This window comes from Salmo salar, chromosome 13 (genome assembly GCF_965601325.2).
Source record: "Salmo salar chromosome 13, fSalSal1, whole genome shotgun sequence".
NCBI lineage: Eukaryota > Metazoa > Chordata > Actinopteri > Salmoniformes > Salmonidae > Salmo > Salmo salar.
Window position 1 is genome coordinate 36,288,182 of NC_138303.1, and position 16,710 is coordinate 36,304,891.

Sequence of the window (16,710 nt, forward strand, 5' to 3'; positions counted from 1 at the left end):
TCAAGTAAGGTAAGACAAGCCTCATAATGAAGTAAAACCTTCAGGTTTCAAACAATTAAGGAATAGAAAAAAATAGCTATATTTATGATAGGCCTCACCGTATTCTGGTAAATGGAAAGGTTTTCCCAAAAACCTTCTCAATTAAATGTTAACTAGCTACAAAGTAGCCTACCTGTCAGAATGATATTATGATTTTATGATATTATATTTGCATCAATCCAGTAGCCATTTTCTTTGCATACCCTACAGAAACACTGCTAATCAATTGAAATGTAATTAGAAAGGCTAACTACACTTCTGTTGACGTGTGGCATTGAGAGTGGAAAAATAAGGAAAACTCTAAAACCTGTGAATTTAACATTTATCTGTTTCTATGGTAGACTTACTATTACTGTAGCCTACTTGCACAGTACAGGTTGGACTGACTGTTAAAGACCAATGTGGGATTTATCATTTTAGGTAATTCAGAGTGTATGTCACTTTTTCTCTTTTAGTTTTGTAAACCACCAGGACCGCCTTTCCTTCGTGGGGCGTTTGGAAAAATGTGAGTATCCTTACTTCTCCAGTCATCACTACACCCCTGGTTAGGTTGTTACAAATGCACTGATATTAGTGGACGCGCGTGGTATTTCGGCAACTTTGGGGGGGAAACTACTTTATATCGGACTTGTACCTGTTCTTCACACGTGTATCCGCCCTCTCGTTAGCCTAAATGGTCCCATCTGATCTTACCTGCTTTCCATCTTTGAGGACATGTATTTCCATTGTTAGAGCAGTCACTCGACTATCTTGTCAATATAATAGAACATCTTTGAGTCGGCTCGGGTTCTTGTTGTTGTCAGTTTAGCTTCTCGCGGGAGTAAGACAAGTGCAGTAATGTTGATGGAAATCACAATTGCGCTGTGCTGCACATAATGCGCAGAACATCCTTCATGTACAGTCATTGCAAATCCCTGTGAACTTTGTGCACATATGCTAACGCAGGTTTGATTTTCGTGAGTATATAGTACAGCCAGTGAGGACATGGAACCTTGAAAGTATGGCGGATGCTGAGGAGCCGTAAGTACAAACAATGATATTTATTGTCGCTAGCTGACAGAATCGACATTATGCTGCTGTTAAGCATTGAACCTTCTTTTATTCTCTCCTCTTTAGGGAGAAGAAAAGAAGGAAAATAGAGGAGCTGACTGAGAAGTTAGTGACGAAATGCTTGAAACTGGCAGCAGGTTTGAGTTGCATAGTTAGTGAGTTAGCTAACCAAGTTAGCTTGTTAGCATGGAGTGTGGATCATTAATTCAACAATTTCACACAGGAAATTGGCCTAATTCGAGTAGACAACTAGCTAATTCTAAGAACCAGGCACATGAACATGCCTAGTCGAAGTGTGCCCAATTCAACATCAAAGAAAACCAGTTTACCTTAGCTAATATGGTATCTAGCTAGTTAGCTAATATGATTGGTAGCTAACGTTAGTTAGCAGTAGCATCATCCTCTGTCTGAATTTTCACATATATAATGATTGATTAACGTTAGCTATTCTAGGGAAATCATCCTGACGTTAATTGACATGCTACAGACCTATATTTATCTACGTAGATAGCCATCTATTTTTGACTCGCCATCACACTTGTGATAAAGGTTTGAGTGATTGCTGGTTGATATGTGCAGCAGAGCATCTTGTTTTCTGTGTGCAGAATGGCTGTAGATGGAGGACATGGGGATAGTGGAGACTGGGATGGCCGATGGAACCATGTGAAGAAGTTCCTGGAAAGACCCGGCCCATTCACTCATCCTGACTTTGAGCCAAGCATTGAGGTAAGGAATCAGATAATAACATGTCCTTTTATTTAGGGGATAGAGAGATGCATTCTCCACACCAACTCTGATATTACTTTCAGTCCCTTGGGTTCTTATTGGAGACATGCAAAATCCTGGCCATTGGAGCTGGAGGACTTGGATGTGAGCTGCTCAAAAATCTGGTATGTGAGAGAATGTCCAGCTTCCAGGTGCAAATGCATGAAAGGGTTTTGTTATCTTGTTCTATTTCATCTCAGTATCTTAATGTGTGGTTTTTCCTTGTTCTGATCTAGGCTCTGTCAGGATTTCGTCACATTCATGTTGTTGACATGGATACCATCGATATTTCCAACCTCAACAGGCAGTTCCTTTTCAGGTTTGGCTCGCCTTTCCCACCTTCTCCCATGACCCTTACTCTATCAATAGCAACCTTATTGTGTTCACGTTTGATAGAAGAAACAAAGTGAAAGTGTCTTTAAAAGTTTACTTTTCGACACACACCTCAATCAATCAAATGTATTTATAAAGCCATTTTTACATCAGCAGATGTCAGTGCTCACCTCTATACTTTGTTTAGGCCCAAAGATGTTGGACGGCCAAAAGCAGATGTGGCTGCTGACTTTGTCAATAATCGCATCCCTGGATGTAAAGTCGTCCCGTATCCTTTGTAACTGACGTGTAGAATACCGGAGTGTAGGCTTACCCCGTACAAATGACTGCATTACTAAGCTTGAGCATGTGAAGTACTAGAAGTATGTTCTATTCTTTTTCTTATTTCATATTCTGCTTAGACACTTCAACAAAATACAAGACTTTGATGAATCTTTCTACAGACGTAAGTGCAAACTTTGTTAACTTTATCGAGTTTTCTAAAAACATTTGTACTTAACAATGGTGCTGACACACTTTTTTTAAATTGTATTTGTAGAATTCCACATTATTGTTTGTGGATTAGATTCGATCATCGCCAGGCGTTGGATGAATGGCATGCTGGTATGTATGTCTTAATATGAACTATAGGCTGTGTGGATTGTGTGTATGTAAAATGTCAGATCACCCCATTTACAGATATCCCTTCTGAGCTACAAGGATGGTGTTCTGGACCCCAGTTCTATCATCCCCCTCATTGACGGAGGGACGGAGGGTTTCAAAGGCAATGCTCGGGTCATTCTGCCTGGCATGACCGCGTGCATCGACTGCACTCTGGCGCTTTACCCACCACAGGTGCTACAATTTCTCTCAGACCTGCCAAATATAATATTTTTAGTGTACTGCTTCAGTAGCCCACTACTTCTTTGTTAAGTTGGACAGTGATTTGTGTACTTCAGCTGTTTTGTGTTACTTATAAAGTGACTGCTTTGGTGTATGTGTTCTATAGCCTAATGTGTTGTATTATTTTGGTCCCTAGATTAATTTCCCCATGTGCACCATTGCGTCTATGCCGCGGTTGCCAGAGCACTGCGTTGAGTATGTCAGAATGCTACAGTGGCCCAAAGACGAGCCTTTTGGAGGTACACCTATGAATGACACTTCTCATTCTCTATCACCTCTTGATTGCAATCAAAAAGGGCAACAAATGATTGTTGTATTGCTCACTGTACCCTTAGGTGGCCATAATCCCTTCATAACGCTCATTAAGATCAACATAATACCTATTATAACAGATAATTACAGATAATGACACAGGCTCTTGTCTGTCCCTCAGAGGGTGTTGGTTTGGATGGGGATAACCCTGAGCACATCCAGTGGGTGTTCCAGAGGGCCCATGAGAGAGCTGCTGACTACAGCATCACAGGAGTCACATACAGACTTACACAAGGTGAGGAGCCCCATACTGTAACAACCTGTCTTGCAGGGATGGTAAAACTCATGCAATATCAGCTTTTGGCTATAGATACTATATAGTACAAGCAACATTTTGGTTCTGTTCCATTTTCAATGAGGATGAGAAAAAAAAAGCAATGTAGGCCTATTACAATTCTAAGTTGAAATTGTATTAACCTGAACACCCCCACTTACAAGTATTGGTTGTAAAAATCTGGGAACACTGTGGTTAGTTATCTTTTCACATGGTTTTGCCTCAGGCGTCGTGAAGAGGATCATCCCTGCTGTCGCGTCAACTAATGCTGTAATAGCTGGTAGGAAACCCTTTCTGACTGTCACTGTGTTATGTTTCACTATATTGGTATCACTGCGGCGGAGGGATATATCTGAGGTGAGGATTTACAGATTTACTCCCGTGTACACCCGTGTCACGGCTGGGCCGTGACGCATGTTGTCTTTCATTTTCTCAGCGGATGTCCGTATGGTTTGAGGTTCAAACTTTCTGAAGTTCGCTTGGTAAGTCACTGGTAAGTGTGTAATATCTTGCGTGGAAGTATACTCACTGGCTGTTTGCAGCCTGGAGCAGCTGGCCACATGGCCAGCCCCTCCTCTTGAGTGCTCCACTCGCTGCGTGTGATTGATCTATGTCTTCCACCCGTGGTTTGTCGTACTTGTGTTTCGTTAGCGTTACACTACGACTCCATGTGCCTCCATTAGTACGATGGCTCTTGCTACCACAAACTGTAATTTACCTTACACAACTTGCCGACTGGCTTGTTCTATGTGTGTTTTGTGAATTGCTTTAACATGCTGCTCACGTGGGTTCTCTGCTAATTACCCTGCAGGGTTTTTTTTCTTGTTCTTTCTCCTGTAGAGTGTAAGAATATCATGGTGGGCTTTCCACTACGTTGCAACATTAACTTTGGAGTTCCTTAATGGAGTTTTTACTGCTTGGATATTAAACCGGCTAGGTAATATTGCAGTTGGTGTAAAACTAAAATTATTATAATTATTATTTTTGTATTAAAAATATATTACCTGGTTGTTTTTTTGTTTTGTCTGCCTGCTTTTCCCACATGGGTCTTCCCTGTTTTTTGCAGAGGTACTGGGTAATTTATCCCTCACTGAGTTCCTATTCTTCCATGTGGGTCACGACATAAGCTCTCCAGGGCGTCGGACCCTTCTGTGGCCTTGTTGGCTTGGCTGAGCTTATCGCTTCCCTTTGTGACAGGTGTGATGGTGGCACCGCCTGGGGATCCACATACCTTGTTTATGCACTGACCTGGGTTTGAGAGAGCGGTGGAGCGCCATACTGGATGTATGTTTTGTGTGGTGTTCTCAGAACGCCTGCACGATTGGAGGCCATACGCGAGTGGGTCGGCCAGGCTTGGGCTCCGGCTGGGGACAAGTGGTGCGCCAGCGAGCTGTTATTTCCTCTACTAGGCAGTGATGGACTGCCAGTCATGGATGGGGGCAGGAGTCGGACTGCTGGGACCACCTTGGAACGGAGGGCGCATGCCCTGCGTCAGGAGGTTGATAGCTTCAATGGCGACGACAGCTGTTCCCTGTTGGCCAGTGATTGCATCATCCCCCAGGAACAGCCTAGCACTGTTCACCACTGTGAGCGGGGCTGACAGGCCATCAGAAGCCTGCAGCGGGGCTTCAGCGCCCCCAGCAGCTCGAGAGGCTATGAGGAGCCTACTCACTCGGGTAGCCACTGCACTGGACATCAAACTGGTGGACAGTGATGACTCTCCCTCTGTCCCCATCCCTGCTGAGTTCCACAAGGCCTTGCAGGAGAGCTGGGCCTCTGCCAGGGGGTGCTTCCGACTCACAGCAGAGACTGGACCATGGAGTTATGCTGCGGGCGCAGTGTCACTCGACCTCTGGGAGTACCTGACCATGGACACCATGATAGCTACCATGGTCCTCCCGGACCGGGAGATTATACGGCAGAATCCGCGACTGAAGCCGGGACCCCCCAGAGTCTTTGATGCAGACTTGAAAGCCACATATGGGTCCCTCTGCTCTCTTGACCAACGCGGCATGCTGCTGCAGGCCTACCTGCAGCCTCTGTTGCCCCGGATGCAGGAGGGCACAGAGGAAGTGATGGAGGTGTCTCGCCTGTTTTCCCTGCACCAGAGGGATGTGGCCAACGGATGGACCATGGCGCAGGTGGTTATCTCCCGGCGCCATCCCTGGCTGGCCTAATCCCGCCTGCCAGCTGCTCTCCAGAGCACATTTGCCACTCTCCCCATCACCCCAGGGCTGACGTTTGGCCCAGGGGTTGATGACATTCTGGAGCAGACCAATAAGGATCTTAGGGACCGGGAGACCCTGAGATGGTTCATGTCCCCTCTTCAAGCCCCGAGTCTAAGGCAGACGGACCGTCGCCACCCAACTGCACCCGAACGATGGTGGGGTCCCCCCTCCTGCCCAATCTCTTCGTGTTGAGGCACGACAGAGGGGAGGGTCACAGTGTGTGGTGGAGCAACAACCTGTCAACCGTCACCGCCATAGGGACGTGCCTGGGTGACCCAGGCACTCGGGGCGCCAGAGGAAAGCCTGGCCCCGGCAGGACCCCTGACACACCCTTCCTCGGCCGCTTCTCTCGGTCTCAAAGGGCAAAGTGGTAGGAGGGTGTGGAGTCCCCTTGTGTGTTGTCCGCAATGCTCGAGGGGTACCAATTCCGGTACCAGCCCCCGTCCTTTAGGGGCTTTCGTTTCACCACGTTGGCCAACTCCCTGAAGAAAACCCTGCGGCTGGAGAGCTCCTCACTCCTGGACAAGGGTGCCATCCGCAGGATCGAGACATCAGAAAGGATAGGGCTTGGCAGTCTCTACACTGAGAGGGTATTTGGCCGCTATATCTGCCTGCCATGTGGGGTGGATGGACAGGCCAGTGGGGCACCATCCCTTGGTCTCCAGGTTTATGAAGGGGGTTCGTCGCCTGCGTCCAGCTAGGACCCACTCAATGGCAAGCTGGGATCTGGATGTGGTCTTGGCAGCTTTGGTAAAGCTGCCTTTCGAATCATTGGAGTCTGCCTCAATGAAACACCTCTCTATGAAGGTTGCTTTCTTGGTAGCTATTACTTCCATGAAGAGGGCGGGTGAGCTCCATGCTCTTTCAGTAAGTTCTGAGTGCTACCGGATGGACCCCGGTGGGAGGAGTATATCTCTCCGCCCCAACCCTTCATTCCTCCCAAAGGTTCTGTCAGACAGGCATGTGAACATCCCTTTTATCCTGTCTGCTTACGACCCCCCCCCCCCCCAGCAGTGGTGGGGGAGTCTGGCCCTCCCTCCGGCATGATGTGCCCTGTGCAGTTACTGGCTGCTTATGTGGTGCGGACACGGTCAGTGAGAACAACAGACCAGCGCTTTGTCTGCTATGGTGAGAAAGTCCTGCGGGCTGGGCTATCAAAGCAGAGGCGCTCTCACAGGATCGTGGACACGATTATGACAGCATACTGCCTTGCTGGCAGGCCGGTGTTGGGATCTGTGGTGGCACATTCAACACGAGGTGTGGCTGTGTCCTGGGCTCTACTGAGAGGAGTGCCCCTCGCTGATATCTGTGCTGCGGCCAGCTGGGCTTCCTCTTGCACCTTTGCTAGATACTATCGGGGAAATGTGGCACCTCCCTCTGCGGTTGGTTCAGTGGTCCTGGGCGTCGCCTCCCATACCGGGGACTTTATTATTTTATTTTTTTTAATTCACCTTTATTTAACCAGGTAGGCCAGTTGAGAACAAGTTCTCATTTACCACTGCGACCTGGCAAAGCAGTGCGACAAACGACAACCCAGAGTTACACATGGAATAAACAAACGTACAGTCAATAACAATAGAAAAAAAGTCTAATATACAGTGTGTGCAAATGGCGTGAGGAGGTAAGTTAATAAATAGGCCGTATAGTAGCGAAGTAATTACTATTTAGCAAATTAACACTGGAGTGATAGATGTGCAGATGATGATGTGCAAGTAGAAATACTGGTGTGCAAAAAAGTAAATAAAAACGATATGGGGATGAGGTAGGTAGTTGGGTGGGCTATTTACAGATGGGCTGTGTACAGCTGCAGCGATCGGTTAACTGCTCAGATAGCTGATGTTTAAAGTTAGTGAGGGAGATATGTCTCCAACTTCAGCGATTTTTGCAATTCGTTCCAGTCATTATGCCGGGACCCCTGCTTCCACATTGACGGCCCCTGTGTCTCGGTCCCGCGCTGGGATTTCGCCACTGGCTGGCCAGGTCCCTCTAGCACTGACTAAATCTGGTACAGGTATACCAATATATTGGAGTGATCCAGTATAGTGAAACATAACAACGGTTATGTATGTAACCACGGTTATGTGAGCTATATGGATCACTCCAATCCTCTGCGGTGCTAGAGGCGCCTCTAAAATTATGTAGCGAGCATGCGTCGTGGCCATGGGGTCTATATATAGGGGCGGACCCCAGCCGTGACACAGGTACACGGGATTAAATCTGTAAATTCTCATCTCTGATGTATCCCTCCGCCGCTGAGTGATACCAATATATTGGAGTGATCCATATTACTCACATAAAACGAAGCTTAGATATGTAACCACGGTTATCTTGATGGATTCTAACTTGATTACAAGTAGCTACTTTTGTACATTTGAAGTAACTTTTTTTTTGTTGCTCTGTAGCTGCCTGCTCCACTGAAGTTTTTAAAATGGCTTCAAGGTTAGTACTGTGAATTAATCATTCTGTTTTCACATGATGCACTCACTGTAGAGAAAAGGTCAGTTTCATACCAGGTATCAAATTCAAATTACTTTTCTCTGACTTTGCAGTGCTTATATTCCACTGAATAATTATCTGGTATTTAATGATGTGGATGGACTGTACACCTACACCTTCGAGGCAGAGCGAAAGGTTAGTAATGTCTCAGGAGTACCCAGATGAGTATCTGTAATGGATATATATTTGCCCATTTTATTAAGGAGTACTGTACCAATGTTACTGACAGTGCTATTGACACAAGGCTGTAAGGGGGTGGCGTGATGTCCGAAGCAACTTTGTGTCTTCATGCTGTTTTGTCTGACAGGAGAACTGCTCAGCTTGTAGCCAGGTGCCCCAGGATCTACAGTTCCCACCCTCTGCCAAGCTACAGGAGGTCTTGGAGTACCTGACTGAGAACGCCTCTCTGTGAGTACATCTGCTAGTAACCAGATTGACTGACTGATATTGATGTCTGTCATGTCTTCATACAGGAGAGGCTGTTTTTTTTATCGTTACTGAAAAGTGTAATTGTGAAGTTGGCATTGTTAACATTCATATTTTCCAGGCAAATGAAGTCCCCAGCCATCACAGCAACCCTGGAAGGGAAAAATAAGACACTATATTTACAGACTGTAGCTTCAATTGAAGAAAGAACTAGACCAAACCTTTGCAAAACCTTGAAAGGTAAGATGTTTTTTTTCTTCAAATATGTGCATGGTATGTGTATGGTAGACTACATAAACCTATGTGTTTGTTTCGGCCATCTTGTACATGTTGTGTTGTTTCAGAACTGGGATTGTCTGATGGACAGGAACTAGCAGTGGCAGATATCACCACACCTCAGACTGTCCTCTTCAAGCTGAAACTCACCTCTTAAACCGTCAAAGTACACATACAGAATCTATCAAGACATTTGACAACCTTTGGGGAAAGTGATACAGCGTGGTATTGTTTTAATATATTTGAGACTGATAATGTATGTAAGATCGATTTTCTCTCATATTGGCCCATTATGGCGGGTAGTGTGGAAGGTCAACAACTTTATATCATTAGTGTAATCAGTCGGAACGTTTTCCTTAACAATTGTGTTTTACTTCTTAATGTTTGCTCCAAATGGTTGTCTTCTTTCCCCCACTCAAAATAACAGTAGTTTCTCCTTATGTAATAATAATGACAGCTGTGCTGCAATAAAGTGTTTTGTTAATGAAAGTTGGTGCAAAGTGGGTTTCCTTAGTCTGTGCACTAGATGGCGCTATACAACTAACACCACTAGATACCATTTTTATTACAGTCGGTGCTATCAGGGGACCTTGTATGGAGCGACATACCTGCCAAAAGGTTGAGCGTACGTATTGTTAGGATTGTAAGAAAATCCATCCGTAAATTGTTAGGATCGTAAGAAAAGCCATGTGTGAAACAGAAACGTGAAATTTCATCTGTGAACATACAAACACCATGTTACAATTACGGACTAACATTTTAGTGTTCAGACGGAAGCCACTCCTTTGTAAAAGGCACATGATAGCCTGCTTGGAGTTTGGAAAAAGGTGCCTAAATATAATATACAACTACTACTAGAAATAATACAACTTCATAAAACATGTAAGAAGCCAGGCCTGGTATTTATAGCGGATTTTGAAAAGGCCTTCGATAAAGTAAGACTGGATTTTATTTATAAAAGACTGGATTAAAAAAAAAATATCTGATTTTCTTATAAAATGGGTGAAAGTAATGTATAGCATCCCCAGGTGTAAAATAGTAAATAGTGGCTACTTCTCAGAGTTTTGAATTGTCAAGATGAGTTCAACAAGGGTGTCCACTGTCACCATATCAATTTGTATGGCCATCGAAATGCTGGCTATTAAAATCAGATCAAATAACAACATTAGAGGATTAGAAATCAAAGGCTTAAAAAAAAGTTATATATTATGTCCGCAAGCTAGATCCCAGCAATGTCTCATTGAAGTTCTAGATGGCATTTCTGGACTAAAACCTAATTATGATAAGTGTGCAGTATTACGTATTGGATCTTTAAAAAATAGTACTTTTACATTACCCTGCAGTTTACCTATTAAATTGTGCTGCCTGAAGTAGACATACTTGGTATTCATATCACAAAGATATAAATGAGCTTTCCACCATGAATTTCAATAGAAAAGATCCTGCAACCATTGAGTGGTAAATTCCTGTCTATGGAAAAATTACCCTTATTAACTCCTTAGTCATATATCAGTTTACTCACTCACGTATGGTGCTGCCTACTGATGATTTTGTTTTCCAAATCATATGAGCAAAAAATATTTAGCTTTATAATTCCAGAAAATGATGTCATGGCTTAAGAAGCTTCTGATAGGCTAATTGACATCATTTGAGTCAATTGGAGGTGTACCTTCAAACTCAGTGCCTCTTTGCTTGATATCATGGGGAAATCAGCCAGGACCTCCGAAAGAAATTGTAGACCTCCACAAGTCTGGTATATTCTTGGGAACAATTTCCAAACGCCTGAAGGTACCGCGTTCATCTGTACAAACAATAGTATGCGAGTATAAACACCATGGGACCACGCAGTCGTCATACCGCTCAGGAATGAGAAGCATTCTGTCTCCTAGAGATGAACGTAACTTCAGTGCGAAAAGTGCAAATCAATCCCAGAACAACAGCAAAGAACCTTGTGAAGATGCTTGAGGAAACGGGTTCAAAAGTATCTATATCCACAGTAAAATGAGTCCGATATCCACATAACCTGAAAGGCCGCTCAGCAAGGAAGAAGCCACTGCTCCAAAACCGCCATAAAAAAGCCAGACTTAGGGTTTGCAACTGCACATGGGGACAAAGATTGTACTTTTTGGAGAAATGTCCTCTGGTCTGATGAAACAAAAATAGAACTGTTTGGCCATAATGACCATGGTATTGTTTGGAGGATAATGGGGGAGGCTTGCAAGCCAAAGAACGCTATCCCAACCGTGAAGCACGGAGGTGGCATCATCATGTTGTGGAGGTGCTTTGCTGCAGGAGGGACTGGTGCACTTCACAAAATAGATGGCATCATGAGGCAGGAAAATTATGTGGATATATTGAAGCAACATCTCATGACATCAGTCAGGAAGTTAAAGCTTGGTCGCAAATGGGTCTTCCAAATGGACAATGACCCCAAGCATACTTCCAAAGTTGTGGCAAATGGCTTAAGGACAACAAAGTCAAGGTATTGGAGTGGCCATCACGAAGCCCTGACCTCAATCCCATAGAAAATGTGTGGGCAGAACTGAAAAACGTGTGCCAGCAAGGAGGCCTACTAACCTGACTCAGTTACACCAGCTCTGTCAGGAGGAATGGGCCAATATTCACTGAACTTATTGTGGGAAGCTTGTGGAAGGCTACCTGAAACGTTTGACCCAAGTTAAACAATTTTAAGGCAATGCTACCAAATACTAATTGAGTGTATGTAAACTTCTGACCAACTGGGAATGTGATGAAAGAAATAAAAGCTGAAATTAATTCTCTCTACTATTATTCTGACATTTCACATTCTTAAAATAAAGTGGTGATCCTAACTGACCTAAGACAGGGAATTTTTACTAGGATTAAATGTCAGGAATTGTGAAACTGAGTTTACATACACTTTAGCCAAATACATTTAATCACAGACTTCAACTGTATATTATGAATTGGGTGGGTTGAGATGATTAAATATAAAAGCACTAAACCTCTCTAAAAGCTTCACTTATTAAAAAGTTTTACTTGAACTATAAATGGTTCTCAAGTAGGTTACTAAGAAAAGATTATCCATTGTATAAATTTGCCTTTGTGCAGATTGCCTTATGTCATTTTTTTCAAAGTTTCTCTCTTTTTCAAATAAGCATTTTATCTTTATCTGGGCAAATCAGTTAAGAACAAATTCTTATTTTCAATGACAGCCTAGGAACAGTGGGCTAACTGCCTTGTTCAGGGGCAGAACAACAGATTTTGTATCTTGTCAGCTCGGGGATTCGATCTTGCAACCTTTCACTTACTAGTCCAACGCTCTAACCACTCTGTTACGCTGCTGGCTACAATTTCATTCCCCTGAAAAGACGGAACAAATATTATAGCTGAAATCAAATGTGCTGGTTGATTAAAATACATGTATTTGTGGGAAAAATGTTTGAAAAGGGTATTCTGTTTTTAAATTATATTGTAAATTGGATTGGTAGAGTTATATATTTAATGGAGTTATCAGAATTGTATGGGAAGGTCTGCTCAATCAAAGATTACAACCAATTGATTACAGCATTACCCCAAAAAATGAAGGTGGCAGTGGGAGGAGGTCGGGAACCGGTTTGTCTGCCCAATATAAAGGATCAAAACTGGCAGAGGAATAAAAATAGCATAAATAGGAAAGTATACCAGTTTTGTTTGAGGACCAGGATGTTGACAGCTGTGCCACACAGATTTGATGTACCGATTCCATGGCACAGGGTGTATGGCGCAAGATTCAAGACTTTGTGCTTTTCAGCAAAAATTGTTATATAGAATTCTTGCCACCAACAAAATGTTAAATATTTGGGGTATACAATCATCGCAGCGCTGCAGATTTTGTTGTGAGGATACAGAATCAATAGACCATTTATTCTGGTATTTCCCTCAGCTAGCCTGTTTCTAGTATCAGGTTCAGGAATGGCTAAAAATGCATAACATTTATCTAAAATTGACCCTACAAATAGTACTGTTTGGAGATCTGGAGAGACTGGGTCAGTCAACTACAAATACTTTTACTAAGAGTATTAGTATATTAATCTTCAACTCTGGATTCGATTTGATAGATTCAAATTGTACGTTAAACATCACAGCATAGTTGAAAGATATATGGTGCATAGAAATCCCGAAGAGGGTGGCCAGCAGAGATAGATGGGATTGGCTGAGGGAAGCTGGGGGTTGAGATGTGGAATTGGAGACAAGTGGGAGAGGAGTTGCTGGGTGGGGGATAGAATGACAGTCAAAGATAAAAGTACAAAAAATAAAGTCAAAATAAAACATAACAAAAAGTAAGTTTTAATGACACATAGGGGCAGTGTTGTTACAGCTAATGCCTGTTTGCCTGAGGCTGATGCCGTGCAGGTGTTTGTACATGTGTATATACACACACTCATTCAAATGTGCACATACATGGACACACACACATGTAAATAGTGCCATACACGCACTTAAACATATTCAGTTGGCCTTGCTGTTATGATTTTTGTTGTCCTTGATGTCTTTTTTTTTGCATTGTTTTCTGTTTTCCTTAGTTTTTCTCTTCATTTTGTTGGTTGTTGGTGAATTGGAGATGGGGTCTTGGGGGTGGGGAATAGAATATTATATTTTGTCTTGGGGGGGGGGGGTCTCGGATGGTTGCGGGGCAGCACTTGGGGAACTGTGGGGGGGATCTTGGAGGGCTAGTAGCCTGGCGGTTGGGTGCTTGGGCTGATGGATCGCTGGTTTGGGTCCCTGTTTTTGACCTTGTGGGAGATCTGTCGAAGTGCCCTTGAGCAGGGCGTTGACTCTGGTTGCTTCTGTGTGTCGCTCTGGATGGGAGTTACATGACTAATGTGATGTAGTTGTTGAGTGGCTTCACTGCATGTATATTGTATATTTTAAATAAATAAATAAAAAATATATATTTTTTAAGCCACCTAAGAAACAAGAGTCTTTGGTCTGATGAAACCAAGATTGAACTCTTTGGCCTGAATGCCAACCGTCACCTCTGGAGGAAACCTGGCACCATCCCTACAGTGAAGCATGGTGGTGGCAGCATCATGCTGTGGGGATGTTTTTGAGCGGCAGGGACTGGGAGACTAGTCAGGGTCGAGGAAAAGATGAACGGCGCAAAGTACAGAGAGATCCTTGATGAAAACCTGCACCAGAGAGCCCAGGACCTCAGACTGGGGCGAAGGTTCACCTTCCATCAGGACAACGGCCATAAGCACACAGCCAAGACAACGCAGGAGTGGCTTCGAGGCAAGTCTCTGAATGTCATTCATTGGCCCAGCCAGAGCCTGGACTTGAACCCGATCGAACATCTCTGGAGAGACCTGAAAGTAGCTGTGCAGCAATGCTCCCCATCCAACCTGACAGAGCTTGAGAAGATCTGCAGAGAAGGATGGGAGAAAATCCCCAAATACAGGGGTGCCAAGCTTGTAGTGTCATTCCCAAGAAAACTTGATGCTGTAACCATTGTCAAAGGTGCTTCAACAAAGTACTGAGTAAAGGGTCTGAATACTTATGTAAATGTTATATTTCATTTTTTTTAATTTTGAATAAATTAGCAAAAAAAATCAAAAAACCTGTTTTTGCTTTGTCGTTATGGGGTATTGTGTGTAGATTGATGAGGGAATTTTTTTTTATTTTTATACATTTTAGAATAAGGCTGTAACTTATTAACAAAATGTGGGAAAAATGTGGACATCCCCATGCATGTACCTTATCAAAATATGACTAATTCAACATTGCACCATCTCATTCTCTGGGCTCTGTCTGCAATCATAACCAGTAATATCTATCAGGAATAATGAAACAATATGAATTATGTATGACCACTGGAGTCTTTGCCATTCAAAATATTTTTTTTATTGAGGATTTTGATGTTTATTTCATCACTCAAAATCTTGCCAAATCATATTCTGTAGGAGGGGTTAATATGAATTCAAAATAATTTGACATGAACATATGGACTTTGAAATTAACAAGGGAGAGGTTAAGCTTGTTCCCACACTTTACAATAGCTCTGTTGCGGTGGTCTTAGGTAGTCTCCGTATAGGCTATTCCCTCCATTGCGACAGTGCTGCCTAGTTGAAGAGCTTGTGATCTCCATGCAGTACTATGCACCCTTAGAAAGCACCCCTCAACCTCAGAAGATGCCCTTCTGGAGGCATGCAACCATAGTCATATCTTAATTTAGGCCTATTTGCCTACTAGCCAAATAAAATGAAAAGCTTGCATGATACGTGCAACTCGTCATTCCAACATATTTGAACATTTAATTAATTCAGTTCAGTCAGTATGTAATCCATTGTCATTTGTCTGAGTTGCAATAGGAACTAAATCAAAGAGAATAGAAAATATCCAATTGTTTATTGAAATCCATGTGTATTCAAAATTATCTGAATTCTCAAGTTCTTTAGCCTATCACTTTAATAATTCAATGTTTAATTTAGGCCTTTCCAAATAAAAAATAGGGGGCCTTCATCTTGTAGGCATTGCAATTTAGGCTAGCATTTTGGATACTGGTGTCTTGCAGAATAGTATTAGAACTCTGTGTTTATAACTATTTTTATTATAGGGCTCCCTTTAAAAAGACACCCTAGCTCACAGGCCTCTAAATATAGCCTTTTTACAAAATAGTTGAAGCATGTGCAGTGGCTGATAGAGAAAACAGATCTGGCAATAAGAATAGGCTATAGATAGTCTTGACCATTTGGGACCCCTTGATGGATATCAAATCAAATTTTATAACCTCTGCGTGATGGGACTGTGCAACGTAAATAGCTATATCGAGCCTACATACAGAGTGGAAATCACAACAGTCAATATGCCTAATATAAGTCCTACAGTCCGTGCTCCCAAATACTGGAAAAAGTATGATTCATTAGGTTACATGATCACCACAGTAGGCCCACATAGCTATAGAAATAAATGATGCAATTATATGGCCATTAAATAACCCACAACAGCATGACATATTTAGATAGCAGAATAAGCCTAAATCATATTTACTTTCTATTTTGCAGCTCAGGCGGTTATTCTAGACAAAGTTCTTCTGTCTTTATCATTCTCACACAAGTCATTTGCTGAAGGCCCAAGCCTGTGCTACGCTATCTAAATTGTAATTATTTTGCCTCTATGGCCTATTTATTGCCTTACCTCCCTACTCTTCTACATTTGCACACACTGTACATAGATGTTTATATTGTGTAATTTAGTGTACGTTTGTTTATGTGTAACTCTGTGTTGTTTTTGTCGAACCTCTTTGTTTTATCTTGGCCAGGTCGCAGTTGTAAATTGAGAACTTTTTCTCAACTGGCCTACCTGGTTAAATAAAGGTGAAATAAAATAAAAAATACGCTTATAGAACGTCGTTATTGAATGCAGTTCTAAAACAAGCTCTGGACTTTTATTTTGGAAATGAAACCGGAAGCTGCAAAGCAACTCGAACATCTGGGCTACAGTTGCTTGATTGACTAGCTAACCCCTACTAGCAACGTTCGGTTAATGTCCTTTGCAGATGTGATATGATTACCTGTTCTTTGGGGAATTTATCATCAATACATTATTTATCGTGTGGGGATGATGTTGTCTTTTGATTTCAGAGAGAGAGGTATGCCCTCCCAAGGGACG

The 16,710-nt window shown here is 42.8% G+C and overlaps 1 protein-coding gene across 4 annotated transcripts; it reads left to right on the forward strand.

The window, feature by feature from the left end:
* The first annotated feature begins 509 nt into the window (after window positions 1-509).
* LOC106567275 (NEDD8-activating enzyme E1 catalytic subunit) lies at window positions 510-9,570 on the forward strand. Of its 4 annotated transcripts, XM_014136382.3 has the most exons (18): window positions 510-544; window positions 1,008-1,059; window positions 1,156-1,194; window positions 1,695-1,815; window positions 1,899-1,979; window positions 2,091-2,173; window positions 2,375-2,455; window positions 2,589-2,632; window positions 2,726-2,790; window positions 2,866-3,021; window positions 3,206-3,308; window positions 3,503-3,616; window positions 3,882-3,935; window positions 8,286-8,322; window positions 8,433-8,514; window positions 8,687-8,787; window positions 8,927-9,045; window positions 9,150-9,570. In XM_014136382.3, the coding sequence occupies exons 2-18, from the start codon at window positions 1,040-1,042 to the stop codon at window positions 9,236-9,238; spliced, it is 1,389 nt and encodes a 462-aa protein (XP_013991857.1). In that variant the 5' UTR covers window positions 510-544; window positions 1,008-1,039; the 3' UTR covers window positions 9,239-9,570. The 4 variants fall into 4 exon arrangements, with proteins under 4 accessions (XP_013991857.1, XP_013991858.1, XP_013991859.1 ...); XM_014136383.3 differs by lacking the exon at window positions 510-544 and having other exon boundaries at window positions 778-1,059; window positions 1,156-1,226; XM_014136380.3 differs by lacking the exon at window positions 510-544 and having other exon boundaries at window positions 787-1,059.
* Window positions 9,571-16,710: the final 7,140 nt, after the last annotated feature.

Coding starts and splice junctions, on each gene's coding strand:
- LOC106567275 (XM_014136382.3), top strand. CDS start 1,040: ATGGCGGATGCTGAGGAGCC. Junction 1,980..2,090: donor GTGAGCTGCTCAAAAATCTG/GTATGTGAGAGA, acceptor GTTCTGATCTAG/GCTCTGTCAGGATTTCGTCA. Junction 2,633..2,725: donor TGATGAATCTTTCTACAGAC/GTAAGTGCAAAC, acceptor TTGTATTTGTAG/AATTCCACATTATTGTTTGT.